General features: G+C 38.4%; 1 protein-coding gene across 3 annotated transcripts in view; it reads left to right on the forward strand.

Moving 5' to 3' along the window:
• The window catches only part of ARID5B (AT-rich interaction domain 5B), a 354,406-nt gene that overhangs the window by 271,053 nt on the left and 65,115 nt on the right, over window positions 1–18,238 (forward strand). For all 3 annotated transcript variants that reach the window (XM_073548292.1, XM_073548293.1, XM_073548294.1), the window contains 4 exons: window positions 1–109; window positions 3,607–3,829; window positions 8,644–8,696; window positions 14,165–14,262. The exon at window positions 1–109 is cut by the window's left edge and continues 4 nt beyond it. In XM_073548292.1, coding sequence (XP_073404393.1) covers window positions 1–109; window positions 3,607–3,829; window positions 8,644–8,696; window positions 14,165–14,262 — 483 coding nt within the window. The remainder of the gene's footprint in view (window positions 110–3,606; window positions 3,830–8,643; window positions 8,697–14,164; window positions 14,263–18,238) is intronic.

Consider the following 18,238-nt stretch of genomic DNA (forward strand, 5'->3'; position numbering starts at 1 on the left):
AAACCTGAAAGGCCGACCGCGCAAAAAGAAGCAATGCCCGCAGAGGAGAGATTCCGTTAACGGAGTGAAAGATGCCTCCAATATTTGTGATGGCAAAACTGTTGCCAAGGTAATCTTTTAAAGCTCACTTTCATTTCTGCTGCCTCTTGATTGTTTATTGTTCCAATGTCTCCGATGGAGATGGTTATTTTTAGCACAAAGGATTTTTTTTTTCTTTCCTGTAAAAAATGCAGCAGTGTTAGTTTGACACTGGACTGATTTTTTTCTTGAGAATGAAGCTGAAAGTAGGACAGTGCTCCCCCATTCATGTCATGTAGCGTTAGCTTAATCTTCGAGACATAATAACTTTCTTAAATGTTTTTGTAGTCAAAGAATAAACAAAACTGCCTTGTAGGTAAATGCCGGATTTCTGAGGAGGGAGGGATGTCGGCTCCCTTCACCCTTTTTCTAGATTATTGTACAAAATATAAAAGTGCGCCTTCCGCGAAATCGAAAAAATGTGTTAGAAATTTGTCCTTTAAAAGCAAAACTCTGGGGACAATAGTTCTCAGCGTTCGGTATAGTTTAATACCAACTTTCCTGATCAGGAGATTTTCCATTTTTCCATTTTCGTTTTTTTTTTTTTTTCCTCCCCTCTTCTAAGAGCCATAACTTTTTTTTTTTTTTTACTTTTCTGTCGACATAGATATGAGAGCTTTAAATTTTTTGTATTTTTTCAATGACACCATTCATTTTGCCATTTAAAGTACTGAAAAAAAAAAATTAGTGGAATGCAGTGGAATTGCGCAAAATGAACCTCATTACAGTCTTCTTTTTAATCAAGTAGTAAATAAAATTCAGAAGTTTGTAAGAAAAGGAAATGATTTGTCTCCATTTTCCTAAAACTGCCAGAGAGTTAGTTTTTTTTTTTTGGGGGGAGAAAGACTCTCAATTTTATTGGGCCTATTTTGGGATAGATATAACGTTTCAATCACGTATTATTGCATTTTTTTATGTGTTGTTTCGACCGAAAAACTGCATTTTTAGACGGTTTGATTTTTCTTCTCTTTACACCGTTTAGTGATTGGGTTAATTACTTTATATTATTTATTACTTTATATGACCGTATTTTTCAGACTATAAGACGCACCAGACCACAGGATGCACCCCAAATTTTGGGGTGGAAAATAGCAGAAAAAAGATTTTTATTAGATGGGGGTCCATCTTATTGTCCAAATTTAAGGTATCTTGCCTGAGGGCTGGCGGTGGTAGAGCGAGGTCACAGGAGGCATGGTCCCTTCCTCAGGAAGCCGGCGGCAGCAAAAGTGGGGCAATGCTGCAGTCCCGGGGTGCGATGCTGCGGGTCCGGTATTGGCGGTGAGGCAGAGCATGGAGCAGGGTCCCTTCCTCAGGATGCTGGTGGCACAAATGTGGCGGCGCTGCAGCCCAGTGTCCACGGTCAGCAGAGCCGAGTGCATCACCGGTTTCTCGGGGGCCATTTTTCTGAGGCAGCGCGTGCGCAGATTGAGATCTTTGCATCCCTCAGCTTCAGGAAAATGGCCGCAGAGATCTCAATCTGTGCATGCGCTGGCTCTGGCGGCCATTTTCCTGAAGCAGAGAACTGTAGAGATCTCAATCTGCATATGCGCCACCTCCGGCAGCCCACGTCTTCAGGAAGATGGCCGCAGGGAAACCGGTGATGCACTCGGATCTGCTCGCTGTGGACACAGGGCTAAGATGTCGCCACATTTCTGCCGCTGGTATCCTGAGGAAGGGACCCTGCTCAGGTGTGCTCTGCACCGCCCACCGCCGACACTGAACCTCAGCATTGCCACACCTCTGCCAGTGCCGCTGCTACACGACTGCCACAACCCCCCCGGTAAGCCTGTGTTCAGACTACAAGATGCACCCCCCATTTTCCTTACAATTTTTTGGGGGAAAAAGTGCGTCTTATAGTCCGAAAAATACGGTGTATTTATTATATTTTGATAGATTGGACTTTTACGGATGCAGCAATGCCACATATGTTTTTTCTTTCACATTTTATTTTTTATTATTTTTAATGGGGGAAAAAAGGGTTGATTCAAATTTTTATATTTTTTTTAAATTTTTTAAATTTGTTTTTAGTACCTAATTGCACCTTCTATTGTCCGATCGACTATACTATATAGTACTATAAATTGGAGGCCAAGTCAACACTGTCATTTTGTACAAACCACTCCTGGACAATGTTGGCACTGTGGTGGAACACAAGAATATGACTGGTCTCCAGGGCCATTAACAAATACTTTCCTCATGTAAAAGTGTATTTGGGATGTGACACTGTTGTGGTAGGTGCCAACGTAAGATCCACATGGAGTCCATGACCCAAGTGGCTCCAGCAGAACATTGCTGAGAGCTTCACAATGCCTCTACCAGCTTGTCTTCTTCCCATAGTGAATCTTAATGCCATTTTTTCCCCAAGTAAGTGACGCACGTGCATCTGGCTGTCCACACAATGGGGAATGACACAGTCACCAGATCGAGCCTTCTTTTATTGCACTTCAATTGCTCAGTTATGATATAGGTAATTTTGGTGGTAGACAGGGGTTAGCACGTGCTCCGACCAGTCTTCACAGATCGATACAATTCCATCATAGCAAGCAGTAAAGGGGCTATCCAACTTCTGAAACAACACTGCAATTTGCTCAAAACAAACACAAAAAAATGTCTCGCCTTTTTTCTTCTTGGTCTTTGTTTACTAATAAGAAACCACGTGACTTAATTTTAACTTTCCTGCTGCCTGAGGTGAAAATTGAAATGGCGCCCCTCCCCACCGTGCAATGTAAACCTGCAGTGAGTAAACACCTTACCGCCACTGATTTTTGCGTATTGCTTTCTACAGTATAAATTCTTTGGAAAAATATGAACTCTCAATATAATTCTCCAGGTCAGACTGACTACAGCACTCCCAAACTTACAATTTTTATTTTTTATTTTTTTTTATTTTTTTTATTTTATTTTAGGGGTTTAGACGATTGTAAATGAAAAGAAAATTCGGTTTGTGGAGACATTTTCTGAGGCTCGTAACGTTTTTATTTTTCCATTCAGGGCTTGTTTTTTTTTTTGACGAACTGCTATTTTTTCCTGGACCAATTTGGATTATATATAACATTTTGATCACGTTTTATTGCATTTTTTTCTCTTTTTTTTTTCCTCTTATGACATTTACAATATGAGTGAATTAATTCTATACTTTGATCATTTAAGGCCCGGACTTTTTACGGATGTGGGAATACCAAATGTTTTTTTCTTTAATTTCTTTATTTTTAACTGGGGAGAAGGTGAGGATTAAAATTTTGGCCTTTTTTATTTATTTATTACTTCATAATTTGGTCCCCTTAGGGGACTTGAACTCATCCTATACTGTATACTCCATTACGATTGTTTTTTTATTTTAGCTATTTGTTGTACAGAATAGTAGCTCATGAGTGGGATTGGACTTGACCGGCTAGCCTTCGCTCCTCACATGTATTGATGAGTTTTTGGAGTCTATGAGCCTATCTCTGCTTGCTGTCTATGTATTCCGTCTGTGAAATAGAACACTAGGGCACTAAAGTTCATACATTGTGCTCAATTCTTTTTTAGGTAAAGTGTGAAATTAAGACAGTGCTGCCAAAAGCCAGGAGTGCCAACGGCAACTGCAAGAAAATCATAACCGAGGGTAAGCCAAATGTGGCTGCAGCAGTAGAACGGCGCAAGACTGAAGAGGGCAAAGCCGATGAGCAGGCATTTCTAGTAGAACTGTATAAATATATGAAAGAGCGGAAAACGCCCATTGAGAGGATACCATATTTAGGTTTTAAGCAAAGTAAGTACAGGATTTTTATTACTTTATTACATATACATATTGTAAGTTCTTGGATCCATCTCTTATATGGTATGATAAGTTGTCAGAATCATAAACCTTCTTAGCGACTTTTTGTAATGGAGCGGAGACGTGTTCTTTACTAACGTGTCTTCCGTACTTGTTTTTAGTAATTTATCATATTTTAACTTTGTTGCATATAGTCTGTGTGAACAAGCACTAATGTGCATGTTACTGCCTGGTTAGAGCTTCTTATCGCCCATGTTTCATTATGTTTTCTACCTGTTAAATACATTTTTGACTTTTGTATTTGGCTTTTTCTTCCAACCTACAATGGAGTGTAGAAGCTTAAGTCGTGTTCTCGATATTACGGAGAATGATTGAGCTGCACAAACTGTGTGACTTATAATATTCAAAGTGTTAGAAATTTGTGCTTCGTGTCATTTTTCAGTAAAATAAAGCACTTGCTGATTCATTTCAATAGGAGGTATGTGCTGTATAACAATATTAACATCACTGATACAATTTTATGTTTTACGTTCTTTACTTTTAGTATTTCTTAACCTTTTGGTGTGAAAGCTGTCATCATTTACATAAATCTGTGCTGTTTCTGTCTACTTCATTTCCTTTAAAGGGGTTAATTAGCGCTTATCTTGATGGGACAACCCCTTTAATCCAGCATCTCAGACTCCAGAACTCCTGATAGTCTGACAATTGTTACCAACGGAACTCCAAAATGATCAGCAACCTCATAAGACCTTAGCAGAAGACTGAGCTAACTTTAATACTTACTAAACAAAGTGCTTCTATTATACTTAATGAAAAGTTTTTGCACTTTACATGTGTGTTAGGATTTAGGTCCTGGTGTTTCTTTAACCAGAGAGTCCCAGGTTGCATACATTTTCTATGGCTGATTACAGCAATATCATAATTTACTGCATATGTGATCGACTTTAAAATGTACTGGCCAGAACGGAGTGAACAAAAAGAAAGGCAGAGTCTTTTCAGTCCAGTCTTTGGCTTAAAGTAGATCTCAAGGGAACACAGGAAGACATAATGCTGTGGAATATAGGGTATTCCATGGCTCAGTGGTTAGCAAAACCCCACCAAGGACAACATCTGCAAGGAGTTTGTATGTTCTCCCCGTGTTTGCGTGGGTTTTCTCTAGGTTCTCCGGTTTCCTCCCACATTCCAAAGACAAAATGATAGGGAATATAGACTGTGAGCCCCAATAGGGACAATGATGATGTATGTAAAGCGCTGTGGAATCAATGGCGCTATATAAGAAAGTAAAGCAAACAAAATGCTTCCAAAAGTAATAAAGTGAGTATGTGAGTCCTGCTTCTCCAACCCACTCACAGTTAGAGATCAACCAATCATTGTGGGTAGGGAAAGCAAGACTCACAGGCTTTCACGGAGTCACGGCTGCACCCACAGTTAGAGATCAACCAATCATTGAGGGTAGAGAAAGCAGGACTCGCAGGCTTTCACAGAGTCACGGCTGCATTTACACAGATTTTGCATGAAAAAAAAAAAAAAAAAAAGAATAGGAATCGATGTACTATCAAGCTCATCATCTCTGTTTTTACACCATGCTGCTGGCAGGAAAGGGAGCATAGAAGACCAGACTGATCTGTTTTAATTAGAATTGTGCATAACATTATGTGGATTTGTGGATATTTCAGGATTAACAAAGAACAAAATAAAAAAGGAAATCATCAAGTTAAAAATATATAGAAAAGATGTTTTGTGTGCATAAAGCAATAGTTTTTTTTGTATTTCTGCATACATCGCCTATATCGACGGGTTCAGCTGATAGTCTATTATGTATGTGGACCCCGACAGTTGATTGTTGGGGGGGGATAAGTATTCGGCATGTCAGATTTCAGACTGCAGATCCTTTTGTTCTTTCAACGATAAATCTCTGCCATTGATGTCAAGGAGCGACTCTCTCGTAAAGAAGAGAGCGAGGGCTCCTGTGTATGGGACAGCCAGATGAGATAACCGTCTGCTGAACAATCGACTGAACCATTGTTCGGCCATTAGCTATCTAAAGGGTATGGGGTGGCTTAAGGTTAGTAACTGAATAGTCAAAGATGAGGTGAAGTGTGTGTAGAGATGACTGGTCTATAGTGGTCAATATGATTGAGAGAGAATTATCTACAATTATAATGACAAACCCAACAATACTTTATTTCTCCAACTCCAACAACACGTGCCCTTTCCCAAAATTTGCAATATGTGCTTGGTGATATTTTCCTCCGTCATTAAAACCATGTGTTACTTTTATAAGGAATGTCACTCCTTACATGTTTTACATAACAATTTACATACCCGATTGGCACAGATTGCTGCTGAGCCCTGGCTGTTATGATAAACTGGAATAACTGCCGATGATTACAATGTTTGTCTCCAAACTGGCGGAGTGCAATACAAGAGCAGTGAGCGGCTCTGTTACATTATGCATTGATTTAGATTAAATCCAGACCGGAGCAAATCTGTTAATGGATTTGAAAAAGATTGGAAGGTTCCAAATTGTTTTGTGTTGAAGGGCGCGTTCTCTAATTTTAATTTTCTTGAACTCTCCGTAAACAAGAGAGAATGACATAAATAGGGCTTAAGTCCCGTGCGATGAAGCTGCTTTTAATTTGATGGGTTTTTATCAAGAAGCGAGCAAGCAAGGCCAACAGTGTGCGTTTAGAAAGTGGATAAGGGCCGATGATTGTAACTGGATTACAGTAACTGTTTTCTGCTCCTTCAGTAATGATTCCTTGTGAACTATTGTATCAGGACGAAAGCAGATGACTCGAGAATTTCAGGGAGAAATTGTAGTCTTTTCTCCTTTACTGTTGACTTTCTAAAGAATTATCCCATGAATAATGCTGGCTAATGTTTGCAATCAAGAAAAGTAGCCATGTATGAGATTTGTGGGCACAGAGACTTCAGTTCTGTCTACACCAATGTCTGTATTTGCAATTTGGGTTAAATGTTCTATCGCAAATTTGGTAACACGTCAAACTATTTAAAGTTGGCCACTACTTTCTTATCGATGGCCTGTCCGAATTATTTCTGATCAGTGGGGATGTGACCCTGGGCACCCCCACCGGTCAGCTGTTACCTCCATGGTGGCCTGAAGTTCGCAATTTCGAGTCTTGTAGAGCCACCTCCTTCAAATGGACATATAATCCTGCCCATAGGCTAAAATGGGCACGTGTTCTGTCCGATATAACATACATGTGAAAAATGGAGCTGATTGAAGATTTAATTAAGTTTTCCAAACACTCAGAATAAATTTTAAATTCCTTTAAGTGATAAAAATATACCTTAATATATTCATCTTTCATGTCTCTTCCTGTCGTAGAAAACTAGTAATGTGTCTTCATTTCATACATCACTGGCCACTGTGATCCAAAGTACTATCACAACAGTGGGTTGTAGTTGGCTGTTACGGGGTAAGAATGTGGCCAAAAAAGTGGCGTAAAATACTTTGAAGGTTGTACATTTTTTACACAATGTGAATTTGCGAGATTTTACACCAGTTTCTAGAACCTCTTCCAAAATGAGAAGAGGTGTGGGTTTGCTGTCCAAACAATTCTTCAATAGTGGTGTCGTGTCTAATCCCAGAAATGTTACTCCGGTCATTGACTAGAGTAACTTTAATGGTGAGGCGCACAGAGGTGCATGCCACTGATAAGAAGTGCCAAATTCATTAAGTGGGGTGCGCCTCTTTATGAATTCGGGGCACCTTAATCCAACACAACCCTCATTAATACAAGTGTACAAAATGTCAGTCTTAGTGATAGTGATTCAGGGTCTATGTGTCATAACTGTCAACAGGAATTAATGGAGGACCAAAGTTTAATTAGAATGCTTTATATGTACCAAAAATATGCTTTAAGAAGTTGGAAAATCCCTTTTAAATTGCCTGGCCTGAACCAGAATGCTTTATAAAAACTATTGTTAAGTTGCTGCGTGTGTAATATATGGTACTTTTTGATGTACAATTTAATTCAAAATATTAATCTGAAGTGCAAGAAAGCAGCAAGATTGTGTAATTTTTTTTCCAGGTGGGGCATATAACATTATATTAAAAATTAAAAAGCATACAAGATTTTCAAAAATAGATTTGTAATGAAAAGTGATGTTGTGAAAGTCACACTTCCTCTAATCTGCTATTAGTAACTACAGGACTTGTGTAGTTTGTGGAGAACAGGATGTGCGTTGTGTCTTCTGGTATCAATTTTTGTTTGTGTTGTATTATTACATGTTCTATATTTTTTGTATTGTTTTGCTGTATTTTGAGAAAATATTAAATTATTTTTTTTATCTTAGACTACTTTTTTACGTTACAAATAAAGTTGATCAAATTTTTCAATATTCTGTTCGGATTACGATTGCCGGCGAATATTGTTTTTGCAATATTTTGCCGAACGCCATTGGAGTCAATGGGAGTAGAAATGATCAAATATGTTCGGAAACGATCGTCAAATATAAATTCAGCATGAATATGGCAAATTCGGATTTCCGAACATATTCGCCCATCTCTACTTATGAAGCCATAAAACCTGTACTATATGACCTATAAACAACATGCTCCAAGTCTTTCCATGTGCCGTTTTCATTAATTTTTCACAATATTATACACCTGCTTAGGACTGCAAGAAATGCAGATCTTTTCTCAGTAATTGTAAACTCTATCTACATCTCTGTTTCTTGATCCGTTTGGCATGAATTTGCTGTTATCTTTTAATATGTATTTGTTTGAAGTGCTCTGGTTAATGCAATGCTTATCTAAATACCTATTGTCCTTCTAACAGTTAACCTTTGGACTATGTTTCAAGCTGCTCAAAAACTGGGAGGATATGAAACAGTAAGTGTTCTGAATATTTCATTGTTTTTCGCATCTTTCATGGCGTCGAATTAGTGATCCCAATCTCCGAGGACACACAATAAAGTCTATGGCCATTTCTGAACACTACTCGCCTATGAAATAAAGATAGATGCCACAATAATACTGGAAGGTCTCAATGATGAACTGTTGATTTAAAAATACATAAAAACTAGGAACAATTGAAAAAAAGCCAAATGCGTGGGAACCAGGGATGGTCATCCCAGATCTTGCATGCATTTGATTTTGCTACCTGCAGTCACCACCCACTGCAAAAAAGAATAAATCATCCTTGGGGTTAACAGTAACAATTCATGCTTGGTGCAAGGATTCGCCGGTTTCCGACCCGGTACCGGAGGATATGTATGCATTATACATACTCCTGGCCAGAGCCTGACTAGTGTGTGTGGCCTCACTCCATACACTTGTATTGAGCAGGGCTGTGCCCTGTCTAGTAACTTGATCGTCAACTGGGCGCTGCTGTCTAGTAGACGCTGCCTAGCTCTATACAAGTGTATGGAGTAACGTCGTACCCACTAGTCGAGCTCTGAATGGGAGTATGCATAAGACTTGGGGGGATTCAGCGTTGGGGAATTCAGAACTCTGCAGTCACACAGACTTATCAATTTAGACTGGACAACTCTTCTAAGCAGTTACATAAGACTTCTATTTCCCCAGTAGTTAAAACAGGGCCTCCTCTCCACTTCCTCTTTAGTTTCTGTAGGGCTTTGAGTCCATTTCCCCATTAGTCACTGCAGTCCTTCACTTCTGATAGTAGTCACACCAGTCAGGACAGTCCTTATCTCTTCTTTATTTTGGCTTGTAGCAATCAGAGCAAAGTCCACATTCCCTCCATGTACTTACATTCCACATGATTTGGAAATGGGCTTTTGGTGGGAACAAACTGTGTACCATGAGCCGTTTATTTGCCATTTCCTTTGTTAGTATCAACTACCAGAGGCCACCATATTCATGGAGGACAGTGAAATGACCCCGGTTGCCAGAGCCGAGTTTCTCTTGTTATCAGTCCTATTTAGTAAATGGTCTGCAAAGATTTTCTGGCCCTTTTCCCACTGTCGTTTTGATGACTCGCTACTAAATAGGTGTTCTGACTTATCCACTTCCTCTTGAAGCTCATTTGTTGATAGTTTAGACTTACTTTTATTTTTGCAGATCTCCTTCGCTAATATCTCTCTACTGAACACCTTCATTGCATTCCATAATATATCTATGGAGGTCGATCTCATTTTTATATCAAAGAGCTGAGTTTCTAGTTGCCAATGGGACCTGACAACCAGAGGATAAATGTTAGAACATGTACTATAAGAAGTTGCTTAACAACAAAAAATGAAAGGATTCCAAAATTTGAAGGAAAATCCTCCAATTCTTCACATTTTAGTGCCCAATTCTAAATCTAATCAGGCCTCTACTTTTATATGTTTTCTGTTCTCCATTTACCAAAATTGATGTTGCGCAAATAGATTTTCCTGTTGGGTGGAATCTCTCGCCAGTGAATACCGGTGAAAATAACGCCTTAGCTTGTGAGATTGCGTTAGCGGAATGAATTGTGAAATGCAACTTTTTCTCTGTTTAACAAATTTGGAGTAAAAGCTAAAATAAACAATATTTCAGAATAGCAATTCACATAGGGGGGTTTATTGAAATAGCCTTGGAGAGACGCCTGATTAATTCCAGCTTTAGAAGTATTGTAAACTTGTCGTAAAAAAAAAAAAATGTACAAGTGGAAAACACATGTAACTCTTCCCCGTCAGGGAAATTAGTTGGGTCTGTAATTTTTTCCCATGTTAAGAAAGAATTTATTATTGTATAAGCCGCCAAGACCGTATAAAAAGAAAACTTCACTTGGCAAAATACCTGACATCTGCTCATGTCTAATAATGTGGAATGTATTTAAAAGCTTTACAACATTATCAGAGGCGGCCATTAAGAAATTGGGTTTTTGCACTTATCAGGTTTAATTGTAGTGTAAAATAGCGTAATGGGTAAAATGCCACGAGCAGATAAACAGGAAGTTATCAGTTATTCAGAAAATTCTCCGCGCTGGTTTTTTAATAACTAATGCTATCTGACATGAGAGCTCTATATTTAGCTCACAAATACATTTTGATGGTCGCGGACTGAACATTATGTCCTTTGAACCAAGAAAACATTAGATAAGGCAGAAAAGATTAAGATCCTTTTTTTTTTCTTCTTCTTTTTTTGTTTTTTTGTTCCCCAATGTAAACCGTTCAGCTATAACACACACTCACAGATGACAAGTCCACTAGAAAAATGAAAAATGTCACAGCTAATTGTTTCCAGATTTTACTTTGATTAAATGGAGCTTATTCCTGTTTAATTGTGAGATCCTCTAATCACAGCTATGGTTTCCCTCTTAACGTCACATACGTGTAAACATAAGATGCGAGGTCCGTGAAGTAGACAGTTCTAGGACATCAGGTTATGTGTTATGAGGCACTATGAAAGATCTGCAAAGAAAACTTTATATTTCCGCAAAATAGAGGCTGAGCAATTCGTTTTGGCATCTGGAATATAAAAGTGGCGCCCGACATATACTTTATTTGGCCAGTATTTTACTTTGGTAATAACTGAAGAAAAAAGTGTCTACCATTCTTAGCCTGCTCTATAACACATCCCGAATATTTGGATGGTCAAAGTGGGACATTTACACTTGAGAATGGTCTAATTTATTTGTATATTATTAATATAATATTATATTATTATAATTATAATATTATATTATATATACAGTTGTGATCAAAAGTTTACATACCCCGTCAGAATTTTTGCTTTCTTGGCCTTTTTTCAGAGAATATTAATGATAACACCAAAACTTTTTCTCCACTCATGGTTAGTGGTTGGGTGAAGCCATTTATTGTGAAACTACTGTGTTTTCTCTTTTTAAATCATAATAACCCAAAACATCCAAATGACCCTGATCAAAAGTTCACATAACCCATTTCTTAATACCATGTATTGTCCCCTCTAACATCAATGACAGCTTAAAGTCTTAGTTTGACAATAAATGGCTTCACCCAACCACTACCCACGAGTGGGGAAAAAGTGTTGGCGTTATCATTCATACTCTCTGAAAAAAGGCCAAAAAAAGCAAAAATTCTGCCGGAGTATGTAAACTTTTGAGCACAATATATTTTATATTATATATATATTATATTTTATTATTATATGTGAATGTATAGTAGAAATATTAAGAAATATCTGATTCTGAATTATTACATAGTACATGCAATAAATCATGAATTGGATCACAACTTGGGATTTTCATAGGGGGGTGAGGATTTTGGCCTTAGGGCTCCTGAACATGACCGTCTGAGTATGATCCAACAAAACATCGGATGGCACTCTGACCAATGTTATTCTATGGGGCCATGCACATGTCCAATTTTTTCCTCGCACAGGGAAAAAATGGCAACATGGCCAAGTTTGAGCCTATATTCAAATTGCACTCGGCCATGCAGGTCAATAAGTCCATGGAAAACATCGACTGCAATCGGATGACATTCGCACACTCACAGAATGGAGAACCTGGAGACATTTTTTTTTTCTCCACCTTCTCCTCATCTGAGAGAGTAAAGTACGGTCCAAAAGAGGAACACATGAGAAGGGAGCATCATTCATAAGGTGAGGACTTGTTTCCATAGCTCTCTGACTGCTAGAAGCAGTACTACTTAGTATACCTTCACTGTCCACCTTCGAAAGGGGGGTCATCATTTCATCTGTTCAGTAATGAAAATTGATTCAAAGTAGTAGAAAAAGAAATTTCAATTACAAAAAGATTATCTAATTTCTTTAGAATCAGTGCTAATCACTAGATTTTTTTTTCTGTAGAATGAATGAGCCTATGCACATTAGATTAACATCGGCTGGACCGCCCTATATCGGTGGGCTTGGCTGAAAGTCTAATGTGTATGAGAGCTTCCCAATTCTCCCTCAACAGATGATGTCAGGGGGATAAGGATCTGGTGTGTCCTTATTCAAACTGCTAAATCCTTTTGTTTTTGGTGAGATAAGCCGCCATAAGAATAGTGTAGTATCAGCTGTCACATGGAGAGCAAGCCTAGTACTTCTGTGTATGGAGGAGTCAAGAGAGATAGATGTTGGCTGAATCATCGGCAGAACCATCAATTAGCCAACAGCTATGTTATTTGGTGTGAGGGGGTTTCATAATAAAAGGGTAGGTGATAAGTTACTAATCACTAAAAGACTCCCACCAAACTTTTGAACCAATGAGTCAAACATGTGCACCGCCATGTATCCATTTAAAAACTATGAAACTTAGTGATATATCTAAGCGCTGTACTCGCCTAGCTTTGAATAGAACAGTTTGCGTCATTGCCTCTCTCCATTCAAGTAAGGTACTTTTTACACCCATTCTCATGGTTAATTGGGATCCAATATCCCATGGATAGATAAAAAATTGCAACCTTGTTGGAACCGTTTTAAAATTGCATTTCATGTCACATCAGATTGTGGACAGCGCTATCTCAATATCACCTAAAATCATGGAGATTTGCAGTCTGATGACAAAACTGAGACAGTAATGTACTGCAAAACTGTAGACTAAATTTTATTTAAATAAATAATACTGAGATTTTCTTAAATTCTGCTCCATTTACCCCACATTCAAATGCATGTACGCATCCCGCTTTTTACTCAGTGACCTAACGTTTTCGATCAGTACCATGGATGATCTAATACAGTTTTTGGGGAAATCATTTTTGGTTTTCAGTGGTCATTGGCTTGTGGTGGTTTATGTTATAATACCAATGAAAAGTGCTCTGCATACAATTTTAGGTATACCTTTCTTCCTATCTATAGAGATTATGCCAACCTTAAAATGTATCTTAGTAGTTTGGAAAAGTGGTGCCATCCACTAATTACAGTACATTTTTTTTCTCTTAAGACAAATGCATCTGAACCACAAAGTGAGCGAAAGAAACAAAAACATCCAAATTAACATTGCACTCAATAGAGCATTGTATTTGATATTGAGGCAACAAGGATCTAAAGTGAATGAGTGTTTTGCAGGCAGGAAGGGGTTACAGGCTGATATTTACCTTTGACATTTCACAACTGCTGCTGAAATGTGAAATTTATTTTTCCCGTTGCTGTTCTGGAATAAGTGTAAATCAGGTTCTTTGTCTTGAAAACATACGAGAGTGAAGATGTAGTCAAGTGTAATAAACCCCCTCCGAGGCTTACAGAAACTAGGGCAGGGTAATAAGTCTTCTGCCAATAATTTGTTTGAAGAGTCTTGAATCTATGGATCATACAGCGCTCCGCTATATAAAATGTTCTCCTAGATAATTTTACAATGTTATTCTTGTCTGGTGTAAAATGTGCACTCTGCAAAGCGTAATGTAGAGAACATTAATATTAAAATAAATCCGCCTCTTGCTTTCGTACAGATTACAGCTCGGAGGCAATGGAAGCATATTTACGATGAATTGGGTGGAAATCCAGGAAGTACTAGTGCTGCCACCTGCACTCGGAGGCATTATGAAAGGTAAGCGTTGTGTTAGTTCCTTTGTGCCATAACATTAGATCCTGATATTTATACGTGAAAGCTGATAGTAAGTTGTACTCTGTATACAGATATTACCTGAGCTCATCCAAACACATGGTTTCACAAATACTAAAGGCCCCTATACACTTTAGACTAATGTCATCTGAACCTGCTGATATCAATGGATTTGGCGGACAGTCTGTGTCCAGGGCGAATGCCGATTGTTTTGTTCTTCTGGAGATAAGCCACTGGCTGATATGTTATCTCACAAATAATACTGGACGAGTTATCCTGTGTGTGGGAGAGTCGGCCAAGATGGCTGAACAGTTGTCTGAACAATGCCATCTAATGTGTAGGGCGGCCTTAAGATATGTCCTGAGTTGAGTTAGCATTAGCAGGTACTTGGGTATTAAGATAGTAGAAGATAAGATGGTCACACAAATTTTTTTAAAAAGTCAGCTGATCCCATCGGCATGACTAACTAACCATTTAGTGTTTATGGTGTTTCCCTGAATATCAAGAAGTGAAGAAAAAAGAACCTACAATACTTGGGCTGCAGGACAATACATCTCAACTTGTTGGATGGTCAGTCGGACATTTACAGTTGTGAAAGCTGCAAATCCTCTATAGTTATAATTGCTTTTTAATATACACTGTAGGGGTTTTAGCTCTCTGGTAGCATCTTGGCTACAAATAGACACAGGGATATTAAGGTACCGTATATCAAAACAGAATAAAGTTTATTGTCCTTCCTAAATTATAGTTCCAAAATGAAAACAGCCTTTCTTCAGCACAAAGGAATAAAAGAACAGTCTTTTCTTCAGCACAAATAAATAACAAAACAGTCCCTTTTCTGGGTAGGGCAAAGTAAATTAAACTGTCTCACCAACTTGGTATTACACTTCTCAGTTTCTAACATAGACTGTCCACCATGAATGGTCTTTTTCCAGCTCCAGCACACCACACTGCTGAGCTAACCCAGCTGCCTGTTAGGCCTGTAAGTCCCGGACTGGAGTATGGGAGCGACCTTTACAACTCAGACTCTAATGATTGCTCCTAAATACTGCACCCAAAGTCCCGTCAAAATAAAAACCATCTCAGTAACACATACCTGCCAATATTGCTGTCATGATCCCAGTGCAGGTTTTTGAGATGCACATCAGGGGTTAATGTCTGGAGCTCAGTGCAGGTTTTGACCTGCACACCTGGGGTTAATGATTGTGGCCTCTTTCTGGTTCTGAGAGAGCTTCTTAAACCCCTGGGAAGCTCCAATCCCTGCCAGTTATACTTTTGCCTTTGGTCGAGTGTGCTGACCTCTGTGTGCCTGTGCCTGTTCGTTGTTATAGCTTGTTTATATGGTTCTGACCCGGTTCTGTTTCCCGTTGTGAGTTTGCCTGTCGATTCTGTACTGCGCTGTCCTCTCTGTGTATGACTCATTGCCTGTGACCGGACTACTCTCTGCTCGCCCCTCTTGTACCTTGCAGCTATCTCTGTGTATGACTCATTGAAGTTTTGACCGTTGTATATTTTAGACTTTTTCCTAATTTGGACTTAGGTTTATTTTACGACTACATTAAAGAAGTGAATGACCACAAAAGAGACATATAAAATTTAGTAAAAAGTATACATTTTATTAATACATTAAATTAAAAAATATTAAAATAGTGGGGAGCAGTACACAGAAAAAATAACGTTCGCGACAAACGTATTCACAAGACATATGTGTGGGAGGGGCATACTCCTTGAGAAAGCCAAGGGCGAAACACATGTCTGAATCCTGGGGTCCTAAAGTATATGCTATATTTCTGTTCTATGGCATGTTGTTTTTTTGAATATATGCAGTTTATCTAGTTATCTATTAAGTACTTACACATTCATTGGTCTATTTCATAGATCTATACCATATCTCACTTTGTATATGACTAGTTTAATGAGAATATAGCAATTTGACTAGCTTCTACCACACATATGTGTTATGAATGTTTGTTGCGAACGTTCTTTTTTTCTCTGTGTTCTGCTCCCCACTGTTTTAATACATTTTAACTGTATGTATTAATAAAACGTATACTATATTTTTATATGACTCTTTTGTGGTCATTCACTTCTTTGGTGTAGTCCTAATACTTTTTTCGTGAATACCCACTTAGAATAAGCAATGGTGATATTTACTCAGTTGTGTATTTTTAGGTTTATTTTAGTTAAAATGTTTTTCTTTAGCTATTTTAGTTAATTTTATATTAAGAAAATGATAACAATGCAATTTTCATCTCTATGATTAGTGACTTTTGCCTATTAGGGATCAAATTATGCAGCGAAACTATAAAAGAACAGAAGCTTTTCATAAGTATTTTATTTTTGTTGAATTGGGATATCAGATTTTGTATTTCTGGATTGAACCCCCCTCTTCGTCTTCAGATTCAAGACATTTGGCAGTTGTTCTTATAACGTGCATTTTAATGCACAATGACTATTACATTTAATTACATACAGACCGAAAGGGTAATATTTCAGGATGTGAAAGAAGAAAAAAAATCTAATGTAATGCAGGTACCTCTAGCACTGAAAGGATCCTGTTTCACAGTTTGAACGCAGCCCTACAAATTCGTTGCAAATGTCATGTCCCTTTGAACATACATCTTCACTGTGTACACAGATATGTCTTAAAATAGCAAAAAGTTTATTTTCCACGAAAATATCTTGGAAGGGGGTGTTTGCTGCATTTTCTCAGATTCTCACCTTGGAAAAATTATATGCCATACGGTTTAATTTACTTAAATGGTTCTGCAAACATGAATAACACAATGCCTCGGATGAGTAATGAAGTAAAGTCCTTAAATATGTAAGCGATTAAAGCATTCATCCAGCTTTATGCAATAAAATGGTCCACATTGTAATTAATTGTAGTGAAAAAAATGGCTCTAATTTCCTAATTCTCTCCTGATCCTGTAAAGTACATTACAGGACTGTTGGAGAGCACCGCGGTGCCGCGACGTAAACAGTCTGCTGCTTGTATCTGACATTTTAATCAATCGACAATTTCTTAATGAAAATATCATTGCTTTGAACGGGTCATTAAAAGTAAATTAATGCCTGACCACATCCTCAGGAATAATAAGCATGTGACTTCTAAACCCTTAAAATTAGGATTTAAACAGATATCCATTTCTCCTTGACTGAAAACAGATGGAACATTGGAGAACGCAATAAAGACACAAGACACGTATTTAGAATTCGAGATGTGCCAAAATGGCAAATAAGTATTTGTGCCAGCGCGATGTTGACTGCATCGTAGATGAGATGGTATGTGAAGTACTCTGTATGTCGCTATGAAATCCACAGGGCACTTAGCACAATATTTGTTGCTAGTAGCAGTAAAGTTATTTAATAATGTAGTCCAAAGATGAACTCAAGCAGACATGTGAAATCACTCCAAAAACTCCGTAATATTGCCCATGTTCTTTGTTTTTTTCCCTAATCAAATTTTCCCTAATCAAAAAAGAAAATGTCTGTCCATAATCTCAGTTGTCAAAATCTATGCCCAAAGTGTCACGGGTATGTCAGAAGCTTCAGACAGTCGGACTGCATCTAGCTGCAGAAGGTCTCTGCGTTTTGCTTTGCAGACGCCTTAACCCTTCTGAGTCTTTGACCCAGTGGCAACCTTTCTCCGGCTCTAATTGACACACCTGGACCTGGGTGTTTATAGACTCCCAGCCTTCTGCTGGGAATTGCCGGTGATCCCCTGTTGAGGCGTGACAGTCGGCTATCTTCCTCTTTGGTGTTTCTGGAGGACAGCTGTGTTACATCTCTGAGTCTACTCAAGATAAGTGTTCCCTTTGTTTGCCTATCCCAGCTGTCTTTAGTGGTTGTGGGGATTGACTAGTTCTCTTTCCCTAAGCAGGGCTTATTGCCAGGATCAGGCAGGGATTAGGTTCCTGCTCAGCGATAGGTGCAGAACCTATATAGCGACATTTAGGGC

The sequence above is a fragment of the Dendrobates tinctorius genome, unplaced genomic scaffold, assembly GCF_039654945.1.
Source record: "Dendrobates tinctorius isolate UK_male_01 unplaced genomic scaffold, ASM3965494v1 ptg000156l, whole genome shotgun sequence".
Taxonomy (NCBI): Eukaryota; Metazoa; Chordata; class Amphibia; order Anura; family Dendrobatidae; genus Dendrobates; species Dendrobates tinctorius.